Source organism: Ovis canadensis, chromosome 12 (genome assembly GCF_042477335.2).
Source record: "Ovis canadensis isolate MfBH-ARS-UI-01 breed Bighorn chromosome 12, ARS-UI_OviCan_v2, whole genome shotgun sequence".
NCBI classification, from domain to species: domain Eukaryota; kingdom Metazoa; phylum Chordata; class Mammalia; order Artiodactyla; family Bovidae; genus Ovis; species Ovis canadensis.
The window spans coordinates 62715713-62728298 of record NC_091256.1 but is presented as its reverse complement, the minus strand read 5'-3'; the positions used below and the strand labels follow the sequence as shown (position 1 = coordinate 62728298).

Genomic DNA, 12586 nt, shown 5'->3' with positions numbered 1-12586 from the left:
GAATTGCCAGAGAGGCAGGAAGTACTAGAAGAGAGGAAAGGGAAATAAATATTTCAGAATGTATTAAATGTTTTAAGTTAAAAAAAAAAATAGCCCTCGTTATAAGTAGAATGTGATTGAATAGAATGTTGATTTCCTAGTTACCTTTCCTAGGTCCCCAGTGTGCTAGGCTAAATATTGTAAATAAAAAATTATAAAGTTTCCAGCAACAAAAGTTCCCAAGTGGGATGGTTGTTCTTAACATGAAAGGATAACTCTCAGTAGTTTCAGTACCTGTGAGCTATAGATATCCACTTATGTGTGTCCAGGCTAAGTCGCTTCAGTCGTGTCTGACTCTTTGCAACCCCATGGACTGTAGCTCACCAGGCTTCTCTGTCCATGGGATTCTCCAGGCAAGAAGAGTGGAGTGGGGTGCCAGGCCCTCCTCCAGGGGATCTTCCCAACCCAGGGGCCAAACCCACATCTCTTACATTTCCTGCGTTGGCAAGCGAGCACTTTACCACTAGCACCACCTGAGGAGCCCAGACACCCATTACACATGTCTATATACATGTACATCATTTCAACCAAATTCTTGACTCTTTGAGGTTTTCTCAAATGACAGAGATAGCCTTGAGACTCTGCCTTGTCCTTCCCTGCCTGCCCTCACCTTCCCAGAGAAAAATACCATATTTTTCCTATATTTTTTTCAATGGGCTCAGCCTTACACCCAGACCCACACCCACTAAACTTCCCATCTGGCCTCCACCCAGGATGAAATAATTATGCTGCTGGGAAAAGAAGTCAGCCGTCTCTCGGATTTCGAACTCGAATCCAAATACAAAGATGCCGTGATCGCGAACCTTCAGAACGAAGTGGCCCACCTGAGCCAGAAGCTGTCGGAAACAGCCACCTCCAGGCAGAATGAGAGGGTGGTCCCGTCCAAGCTCCAGGTTCTGGAGGAAGATGATGATGCCCAACAGAGAGAAATCGAGAACTTGAAAAGCCAGGTAGAGGGGAGGAGGGGCGTGGGACAGATTGGGAGGTTTGGATTGGCATACATACACTCTTAATTGTTGTTTAGTTGCTAAGTCATGTCCAACTCTTAGGCGACCCCGTGAACAACAGCCCACCAGGCTCCTCTGTCCATGAGATTTTCCAGGCAAGAATACTGGAGTGGGTTGCCATTTCCTTCTCCAGGGGCATCTCCCCAACCCAGGGATCGAAACTGCAGCTCCCGAACTCTTTACTACTGAGTCGCCAGGGAAGCCCCGCACTCTTAATACTATGTATAAAATAGATGACTCGTGAGAACCTACTGTGTTGCACAGGGAACCCTACCCAATGCTCTGTGAAATAAATGTGAAGGAAGTCGAAAAAAGAAGGGATATATGCATATATGTAACTGATTCACTTTGCTGTGCAGCAGAAACTAACACAACATTCTAAAGCAACTATACTTTAATGACAATTAATTTTAAAAAAGAAAAACCTGGTAGGGCTCGAAGACAAGGGGTCAGAGCCTTAGGGTGGTGACTCAGGGTGATGGCTGTCAAGTGCAGCTGCAGGGATACCAAGGGTATCCACCCGGATAGTTGGAAATGGGTGGTCAGCATGGATGGTGGAGAAGAGCACAGATCCAGGGAGGAGAGACTTGGCAGGTCCTAGCCTGCTAAGAACAATACCATTAATACCTTTGATTAAGTGCCTTCTTCAGTCGTGTCTGACTCTGCAACTCTATGGACTGAGGCCTGCCAGGCTCCTCTGTCCATGGCATTCTTCAGGCAAGGAGATTGGAGTGGGTTGCCATGCCCTCCTCCAGGGGATCTTCCCGACCCAGGGATCGAACCCTGGTCTCTTACATCTCCTGCCTTAGCAGGCAGGTTCTTCACCACTAGCACCATCTGGGAAGCCCCTGACTGCACATATGATTCTACAGATGAGGGTACTGAGGTAGGCTCGGAGATACCCAGGAACTTGTTACAGCTTGCACAGTAAATGAGAGGGGGCTGTGTGACTTGAGCTCCCCTCTGCCACTTTGCATTTCCACCCAGCTCTGTGGCTTTAGTGACCGCCTCTCATGCTCACCTGGCCCCAGCCAGAAAGGACTGGAGATAGGGAGAAGGAACCTCCCAGTGTTCCAAACACCAAGGCCTTTATCAAACCCTGAAGGCAGCTGCTGCTACTTCATTTATGGAGAATTTCACCCAAAATTCTCCACCCAGGATGCCTGGATTTATAGTCAAGTTCCTTTCTCTTGAAACTAGATCCAAAAAAAAAAATTTTTTTTTTTAAGGAATGACTTTAAAATCGGCCATTGATCTTGTACATAAATTATATCTCAACATATGTGAAAGTAGCTCAGTTGTGTCTGACTCTCCCCATGGACCATACAGTCCATGGAACTCTCCAGGTCAGAATACTGGAGTAAGTAGCCATTCTCTTCTCCGGGGGATCTTCCCAACCCAGGAATCAAACCGGGGTCTCCTGGTGCCCTAGAAAGGACATGGGAGATTCTATCAGGAGACTGCCAGCTCCATGAAGGCAAAGGCTGGCCCTAGTAACCTTCCAAAACTCGGACAGGTCCGTGTCTGTTTGTTCTTCATCCATCCATCCATTCAAATCAGCATTTGCTGGGGCCAACCCTGTGTCGTGCTGGCTTCCAGGCTCTGTGAATTCAGCAGAAACAGGGAAGACATGATCCTTCCCCCTGTTTTGTTCTAGTGAGGGGGACAGAATAAACCAGGAAACAGGATATATGTTCTAGTATTTCAATGAAGCGGTGACTCTCTTTTGAACCTATTTTTGAAGGAAACACTGAAAGCAGCAAGTCCTGCAGGAACCCCTACTGCAAACAGCTACCATGACATGTAACTGACTCCCTGAGGAGCACCTTCTCTTGAACCCAGTTTTGCTGAAATATCCTTTTCAGTTATCCTCCCATTTCAGAGCTTTCCTGAGCTAATGTCACAGGTACATGGACAAGGCTGAATTATTCTCATATATCTTTTTTTTTTTTCAGTTGAAACATATTTGACATATAATATTACAGAATTTCCACGTATCTTTGAATATCAGCCAGTCACAATTTGAGTATTATTTAAAGTGGCTGATGATATCTGGGGAGAAAAAAATTTTTTCACAAAGATATTATCTAGAAATAATTACACTGATTCATCATCCAGTTACCTCCTCCACCTCTGGAGCTTTATTTATAACTGAAGGAGAATATATTGTAACAAGACATCTATGAACCCGAGGCTGCCCTGGTTTGAACTCAAATCGAGCTCCATCCACTCACGTCTTAGCTGCTTCAATATTCTACTGCCTGCAGAACATTCAGCCAGAAGCAGAAGCTGCATGGCTGTTTGATTCATCGTTCTGATTACTTTATGCATTCTCCTTAGTCCCTGAAAGCATGTACATAATGACTTGCTCTCAGCGATCTTCGATCCTCTAGAAATATCGCTAGAAAGTTCTTACCTGCATGTGTTCTTATACGCCTGTGCTAATTAGAAACCAAATTAGTATCTTGAAACAGTCGCTCCTCCTAGCACTATTAATTTTCTTATGATTCTGGGCCCATTTTATTACGTAGCATAACAGACATTAAACATCTTGGAATTTATGCCAGTTACAGACAACATGGATATTTGTTTTGGTAGTAAAAGTAACAAAGAGGTCTGAAACACTCTTTTTTTTTTTTTTTTGTCTTCGTTGGGCGTGCAGGCTTTCTCTGAGTGTGGGGCACAGGCTCTCAGTTCCTTGACCAGGGGTCAGACCCACATCCCCTTACACTGGAAGGTGAACTCTCAACCACTGGACCACCAGGGAAGTCCCTTGAAGACTCTTGAGCTTTTCAGCAATCCAAAATCCTCAAATTCTGACACTTAAAGTGAAACATTTTAAATCTGTCAAAAGCACTGGAGTCTTTAGAGGGGAACGTATGTTTTCCCTTCTGGAAGTTTGTCTCTGTGTGTTCTTCCTTATGCAAATAAACCCATTAAGCTGAGAAGAGCTAGAAACAGTTTGCCTAAGTGTTCCAAGTACTTTTTATGGGAAAGTTGCATTCCACCACCGCCACCACCCACCCTCTTTCATCTCCTCAGTAAGAGATGAAAGAATTTTTTTCACTCAAAGTCCAAAGCACAAACATGCAAAAGTATAGCCTTGGGGCGGCTGGTGAGCAGAGTGGCCTGTGTCCCCCACCACAACGACCCATAGAAGGTGGTCATGTACAAATGTGAGGCTTGGACCATAAAGAAAGCAAGCACTGAAGAATTGATGCTTTAGAAATGTGGTTTGGAGAAGACTCTTGAGAGTCCCTTGGACTGCAAGGAGATCCAACCAGCCAATCCTAAAGGAAATCAACCCTGAATATTCATTGGAAGGACTGATGCTGAAGCTGAAGCTCCAGTACTCTGGCCACCTGAAGCAAAGAGCTGACTCGTTGGAAAAGACCCTGATGCTAGGAAAGACTGAAGGCCAAAGGAGAAGGGAGCAACAGAGGATGAAATGGTTAGATAGCGTCACTGACTCAATGGACATGCATTTGAGCAAACTCTGGGTGATGGTGGAGGACAGAAGAGTCTGGCATGCTGCAGTCCATGGGATTGCAAAGAGTCAGACACGACTGAGCAACTGAACAATAGCCTTGGAGAGGTTGGGGGCCAGAGTGGCCTGTGTCCCCCTCCCCCCCGCCCCTGCCACCTTCTATCGTAGACCTGTCCCAATAATGTCTCAGATGCCCCAGGGGAAAAGTATCTATAACCACCGTAAATGTCATAGACTCTCAACCATGATGGTGCATAAAACGAGAAAGAAAGCCTGTGAGACCTTGACACTTCCGTTAATGCTGTAAGAGTAAGAATGACAAGATTTTCAGGCACAGAAACCAGGACCAAAGGCTGTGAGCGCCATCTGGTGGCAAGGTCACCACACCGTTGCCCAAATACCTGGGCATGCCTGCCCCTTCCCACCAATCTTTTTTTTTTTTAATGTGAAGCCTGCAGCCTGGTCTGACAGTAAACAGGGAAATTCTTGTGTTTTCTCTTTTTTTAAGATTATTTTTATTTAAGATATCGAGTCTCTATTTGCTCTTATAGCAGTTATTTTTAATTTAATACACGTTTTTTAAGTTTAAAAAGCAAGGGGCTTCTAAGAAAAATGCTAAGAAATTATAGTGGGACCAGCAAAGAAATATGGCAAAAATAGTGAAAGTGGTATTTGAATGACTGAAGTTTAAGAACTCTCTTAGGGTGGGGTTGCCAGATAAAATAAGGACACCCAATTAAATTTGAATATTGGAATATCTTTTTTAGCGTATGTTCCACCTACTGCATGGGACACACAGGAAAATGTTATCTGTCATCTTATTTTCAATGGGTATCCTTTTTTTCTCCCCCAAATCTGGCAACCTTACCTTAGGAAAACAAAGAAATTGCATCCTGCTCCTTGTCTCTTCTATTTTGATCTATCAAAACAAGCTAGCTCTCATCCTGTCTAGGGACTATGTGGCATTTCTGCCCCAATAAGCTTGTCCCTGTGGGAGAACTGAGTCCTGACGTCTGAAAAATCAAAGCGGTGAAGGTCCACAGCACACCCTGAGAGGGAAAAGGCCTGGCCACTCCGACCAAAGCAGTCGCAGGAGTCAGATGAAGAGGGAGGGAGTTCTGGCCCACCTCCCTTCCCCAGCCTCTCGGGTACCTGCTCTGTGGAGGCTGAGATGTGGCAGCTACTTTCCAGCCCTTACCAAGGCTGCTTTTCAAGGAGATCCTTCCAGGGCCCCTGCCCAGGGTATGGATCCCCAGAAAGGGGCTGGCCCTCAAGTGGGTTCTGAGCCAGGAACTTCCAGAGTTCTTGCAACAGCCAGCCCATGGTCATCCCACCCATGATTCCTATATTTCCTCCTAATAACAATCAGAGCCGTTAAAGTGAGCCTGAGCAAGACTTACAAATGCACACGAAAAGATTGCCAACTCCTTTCCCCAGAGACAGACAAGGGAAGCTGAAGCTAAAACACGCCGTGGGTAGTCAGCTGAGAGGCCCGTGACACCTCATCCCTCTGTGCCGTGTGCCACACATAATCTGATTACTTGCACACATGACTAATTTGTTAAGATACTTCTAACAGGGATTTCCTGGTGGTCCAGTGGTTAAGACTCCAAGCTCCCTGGGTTTGATCCCTGGTTGGGAAATGAAGATCCAACATGCCGCAAAGCAGGGACTGGGGAAAAAACTATACTTCTATTAATCCTATCAGACTGGGACTGCCATCACCCCACGTACAGACTGAAAATAAAATATGGTGTCTTCCTGTGTTCACATGGCCCGTAACAGGCAGAAACAGGACTTGAAGCCTACAGTCTGGCTCCCAAGTCCACGCTATGCTTTAGAGCCTCCTACTTTTCATGCTGCTTCCTAGGGCCCCCTGGAAAGGTGGAAGCGGGCCCCTAGAGGCTGGGTTTGACTCCTTCTCCGCCTCTGACCAGCCCCGTGATCCTGAGCAGGGGACTCTACCTCTCCCAGTCTCAGTCTGCCCCCTCGCAAATGGGAAGCCTGCCGGGAACGTCAGCCTTCAGCAGTGCCGTGAGGAGTGTCGCGTAGCACGCGCACACGAGCTGTGTAAACTCCAGAGTGTCGTATGAGGTATACGCGATTTGCTGTTCTCATTAAAGGAAATTCATTGTATAACCTGTTCCCGTCTCCTGGGGGCTTCCCAGTGGTAAAGAATCCACCTGCCAGTGCAGGGGACATAGGAGACATGGGTTTGATCCCTGATTGGGAAGGACCCCTGGAATAGGAAATGGCAACCCACTCCAGTGTTCTTGCCTGGGAGATCCCGTGGACAGAGGAGCCTGGCGGGCTACAGTCCCTGGGGTCGCAGAAGAGTCAGACGTGAGTGAGCACACACAACACCCTCCTGTCTCTTGAATTTTGCTCTGCATACAGCCAGTGCTGGGTGATTCAGCACCAAGAGCTGGCCTGTTTATGGCTAAAAGTCCACAGATGGTGATCTCGGAGAGGCAACAGTGAGCAGTGGCTTGAAGCGAGGTCTTAGTTCCCTGCCCAGGAACTGAACCTGGGTAGCCGGGATTAAAACCAGGACTCCTAGCCACTGGACCATCAACAGCTAGAGGCTAGAAGCAAATCTCCCCTGGCTCTTGCTCCCGTTGAAAAATGCACTTCTTGTGGAGGCAAAAAATATAAAACAACAGGTACGAAGTTTATTGTTACAGACACAGCAGGACAACTGGAAGAGCACAAAGAGAAACAGTTTGTTTCGTTAAGACAGAGATGCACACCCGGAGAGAAAGGGTGTGGGCGTCCCTTCAGTGAGGAGGAGCGCAGGGCAGATGTGGTTGAATCATGTGTATAGGGAAGTTCTTTCAAGTCTTTGTTGTTGCTGTTCAGAGGCTCAGACTTGTGGACTTTTTTCAAACTCAGGTCCATCGAGTCGGTGATGCCATCCAACCATCTCGCCCTCTGTCGTCCCCTTCTCCTCCTGCTGTCAATCTTTTCCCAGCATCAGGGTCTTCTCTAGTGTGTCAGCTCTTTGCATTAGGTGGCCACCCATCCGGTGGGTCTTTGTTTACCTTTGGCCAATTAAATGGTTTCTTTTTCCACACTGGACCTACCCTAGAATCCTCCCCGACATGTGTGCACAGCTTTTTCCCAAGGTAGATTCCAGCCCAGCAGCCAATGAGGGATGGGGCTTGACATCACATTTATGGGATGGTGACCCCTCCTTTGGTATCCCCAAAGAGCCTTTCTGCACGTGTGCAGCAACTCCCTTGCCCCAAAGATGGGAAATATGTGACCTCTTGGTCTTGTACTCAAGCAAGGTTTTGCCCCTGTCTGTCCCTGATATAACTGATGTGTCCACAGGAGGCAAAGTCCAGCCATTTACCCTGTTCCTGTCGTCGTTTCCATCTCAAAGTGCAAACAGGAGGCTGGTTGTAAAAGCCTAACCTGGAGCCCACCTACTTCCTGTCTTGGGAAATGTAAACAGAAGGCTGGTTGTAAGTATCCAGCCTGAAACCCATCTGCCTCCTGCCTCAGTCACAGGAAGGGATCCAGGGCAAGGGCCCCTGAGCCCCTGGGTGACCACAAAGGTAAGGCTTGTGTCTTGATGATGTAGGACACGGTGGTCACTGGAGTAGGCAGCCTCCCGTCTCTCCCACTAGTTATAACTAAAAAGCTTGGTTTGCCCAACACCCCAACCCAAGATCAACCTGACTCTTTTTTGTCCAGCCTTGGAGAAGCGTGTCCTGCCAAGCTGGCTGGCCTCCCTCTGACTCTGTGTTGCCTCTTCCCACAGATCAGTGCCCTGCAGCAAGGCTACAGCCAGGTGCTGTGCCAAACCCTGTCTGAGAGGAACTTGGAAATCACATCCCTGAAGAACCAGGGTGAGAATTTAAGAAGGGATAACGCCATCACATCAGGTGAGGTCCTTCTGGATTTGCTCCTGAGAACTGCCTCTCTCCCCCTGCAGACATCACCAATCTACCACTACACCTGCCTCCCTCCCCCTGCAGACATCACCAATCTACCACTACACCTGCCTCCCTCCCCCTGCAGACATCACCAATCTACCACTACACCTGCCTCCCTCCCCCTGCAGACATCACCAGTCTATCACTGCACTTGCCTCCCTCCCCCTGCAAACATCCCCAGTCTACCACAGCACCTGTGCCCATGACCTGGATGCAGCCTCAGGGATCTCAGCAACCCACGTGGCCACCAGTGTCAGCGAGTTAGAATTCTCCCTCAGTGCAGATTTCTTGCCACCCACTTCCTAGGGCAGGGCCTGATAAATACTGGAGAGAATGTTGTATCTTGACTGGGCTTCCCAAGTGGCTGGCTCAGTGGTAAAGAATCCATCTGCCAATACAGGAGACATAGGAGACCCAGGTTCAATCCCTGGTCTGGGAAGATCCTCTGGAGAAGGAAAGGGCTACTGCTCAAGTATTTTTGCCTGGACAATTCCATGGGCAGAGGAGCCTGGCGGGCTACAGTCCATGGGGGTCGCAAAGAATCGGACACAACTGAGCAACTGAGCACACACACATATATCTTGTCTACGAGGTCGCTTGAGCACTGGCCCCATCAGGGAGAGCATAGAACATAGTGTGACTTGGGTGGCTCCACAAGCCAGCCTGCCTGAGTGCGAACTAGAACATGGACAAAATGGGGTCACCACTTTGGGTACCCATCATCTCACCCATTTTCACCTGAGTGCACTTGAGCCCAAGTGAAACATTTTCTAATTGACCAACAAAGGTGGTTCCCTGATAAAGGGCTTGGGTGAGGGGAGGGGCAGCCCACACACAGCTGTGGCTGAGCCCGGACTCCCTGGATTCCTTCATTCCTTCAGCATGCTGACTGAGCACCTACTAACTGTCAGGCCCTGTTCTAGGCTCTGGGGAGAGAGCTCTGAGCAAGACAGTCAGATCCCTGTACTCATTGAAGGAAAAGGATGAATAAACGAACAGCCTGCTTCAGAGAGTGGTCGTGCTGTGGACAAAACCCACTGTGTGAGACGGTGGCCAGTGCCTCGGGGGGGGACCCAGGGGAGAACAGCAGAGCGGGTGTGAAACCGTGCAACCCAGGTTGAACTTGGACCCAGGCCAGAACACACTGTCTTTTAACTGAGCTCATACATCTGGGCTTCATTTATTCATTAATAAAGCTCAGGTTCTTGATGTCTTGTCACAGAGAGAATTCAGTGAGAGACAAAGTGATAGGTAAGAAGTGGGTTTGTTTAGAGAGAAACATACTCCACGGGTAGAGAGTATGGGCCATCTCAGAAGGTGAGCAGCCCTGAAATATGAGGTGGTTAATTTTTATGGGCTGGGTAATTTCATAGGCTAGTGAGTGGGAGGATTATCCCAAGTATTTTGGAGAAGGGGCAGTGATTTCCGGAAATCAGGCCACTGCCCACTTCTGACCTCGTATGACTGACCTCAGAACTGTGATGGTGATGGTGGGTGTCTTGTTGCTGTTCAGTCACCAAGTTGTATCCGACTCTGAAACCCCATGGACTGCAGCACGCCAGGCTTCCCTGTCCTTCACCAGCTCCTGGAGTTTGCCCAAGTTCGTGTCCACTGAATAGGTGATACCGTCCAACGATCTCATCCTCTGTTGCTGGTGGGTGTGTCACTCAGCTATTGCGTTACAGTGAGCATATAATGAGGCTCCAGGTCCACTGGAAGTCAAATCTTCCACCAGCTTGGAAAGTGAGCAACTTTCACTTTCACTTTCCACTTTTCCCCAAAGTGATAATTCAATAACAGAATAGTTATCTATTGCTATATAGCAAGTTATCCCAAAATGTAACAGATAAAACAACAGCTGATATTTATTATCTCACCCAGTTTCTGCAGTACAGGAATTTGGGATGGAGGGGTGTGTAACTTAGTTCTCTTGAATTGCAGTCAAGATGTCGTCTGGGGCATCAGTCATGTCATCTAAAGCCTTACTGGAAGCAGGAGGAACCCCTTTCAGAGTTGCTGCTCATGTGGCTGTTGGCTGGAGGCCTCAGCCTCTCATCACACGTACTTCTCCCGAGGTCTCCTTGAGTGTCTTCACAACACAGGGGGTGGCTTCCCCCAGAGTGAGTGATGCAAGAGAGAGCAAAGAGGAAGCCGCAGTGTCTTTAATGACCCAGCCTGGGAGGTCACATTGCATCATTTCCACAGCATCACGTTGGTTACCCATGTCAGCCCTATTCAGGGTGGGAGGGGCCGCACAAGGGCATGAATTCCAGGAGACAGGGCATGGGGGCCATGCTGGAAACTGGCTGTCGTGAAACATAGTGAGTACCATGTAGGGGGGTGACAGAGGATGAGATGATTGGTTGGTATCACCGACTCAATGGACATGAGTTTGAGCAATCTCCAGGAGATGGTGGAGGTCAGAGAAGCCTGGCATGCTGCAGTCCATGAGGTCGCAAAGAGTCAGACACGATTTAGCGGCTGAACAGCAGCGACAAATATAAGTTAGTCACTTTATGTTCTTAGGACAGACCATCTCACTTGACCCTTACAATAACTCTGTGCAGGACATGCAGTGGGAGGTGAAATAACTTGTCCAAGACCGCCAAGCCAATAAGGGGTTAGGACAGGGCCAAACTCATGTAAGTGTGAAGCTAGCTGCCCCACCAAGAGTGTCCAGCAGTCTGCTCTGCCGCAAGTCTGTCTCCTGGGCTCTGGAGAAGAATTCCTGGACTTCACCTGTGCTGGGCCTTTGCTGCTCAAGCCCTGGGCATGGCCTCGCCTATCGGCTCTGCCCAGCCTGTGCCCACCAGGGGCCCCCAAAGGCTTCTCGTCCCCCTGGTGCTCGCTGACTGCCCCTCATTCTCCCTGAAGCCTCAAACCACGTTCCATGGTCTCTGGTCTCATTCCTGTTCTTGCTCTGGGATTCTTTGGCAACAACCTCCGCAGCTCTAGGAACGCCGGCCCTGGGCTTGGAGGTTCTTGTCTGAAACTTGGCTAACAGCCGTGGTGATGCCAGGAGTCCTCCCTGCCCTTTTGACCTGTGAGTTTTTGCTTTTGTTTTGCAGAGATGGTGTCATCTTTGCAAAAGGATATGTTAGCAAAGGATGAGCAAGTTCAACAACTAAAACAGGAGGTGAATCAACTAAAAAGTGAGAACAGAGAAAAGGACCACCAGCTTGAAGCCCTCAACTCCAGAGTGAGTGTCAGGTCATCACCAAAGCAGACACAGTGCAGTCACATATCTGCAGAGAAGTCAACTTCTCAGCAGCTTTTAAAGTACAGTATGTGGCTCAGAAGAGCATAATACATTTTCAAATGCAGCAAATATTTTTTAACCCCTATGATAAATAAACCCCAGGAACAAACACACTTATTAGGATATATTGCTACTGCACAGCTTAATGTAAAACAGAATAAAATCTCTCTGTGAGCAAGGACAACCCACAGGGCTCCATCGCAGTCCCAGCACCACTGGTTCTCATAATTGCCTTCAAATCACAACGTTTGAAGATCCAGATGCAAACACACAAACTCTCATTTCTTACCTAGACTTGGTAGGCAAGTGAAGAGTTTTTTAAATGGAACTTTATTTGCAAATCTTGCCTTCCATGCCAACTTTAGAATCCTGACTCTATAGGATAAGATTTCTCAGTATTTGTATGATGCATCTGTTTCTGCCAGTCAGGGTAAAACCTCATAGCTTTCATCTCAGGTCGTAACTCAGGGATTCCCAGCAGCTGTCTGATGGATTAGCCAGGGCTGCACGGGTGTGGGATGGAAACATCCTGAGGTTCCAAGGAAAAGGCCTGATACGTAGTACCTGGTGCGCAGTACTACACCGAATATGGAACCGGCAAAAGGCAGGAGCTTTGGAGTCACAGACCTGGGTCCAATCCCAGAGCTTTCTCTTACTGTAACTTATTTGGCCTTTATTACCCCATCTGCGAAATGGGAATGACAAAATCGTTTTCCAAGACATGAGAGCCTGGTTTTAGCCCTGCTCCTCTGCCTCTGCCTCAGTCAGCCACCCGGCCAATGCCTCTGCCTTTGTTTCTGACAAGCAGAGTGCCCTCCTAGGCATGTGCACTCGCTGTTTTAGGTGAGAGGAC

General features: G+C 48.1%; 1 protein-coding gene across 8 annotated transcripts in view; it reads left to right on the top strand.

Annotated features, from left to right (window-relative positions):
• The window catches only part of FHAD1 (forkhead associated phosphopeptide binding domain 1), a 163845-nt gene that overhangs the window by 70922 nt on the left and 80337 nt on the right, over nt 1-12586 (top strand). For all 8 annotated transcript variants that reach the window (XM_069545933.1, XM_069545930.1, XM_069545935.1 and 5 more), the window contains exons 6-8: nt 753-989; nt 8300-8423; nt 11543-11673. In XM_069545933.1, the coding sequence (XP_069402034.1) occupies nt 753-989; nt 8300-8423; nt 11543-11673 (492 nt within the window). The remainder of the gene's footprint in view (nt 1-752; nt 990-8299; nt 8424-11542; nt 11674-12586) is intronic.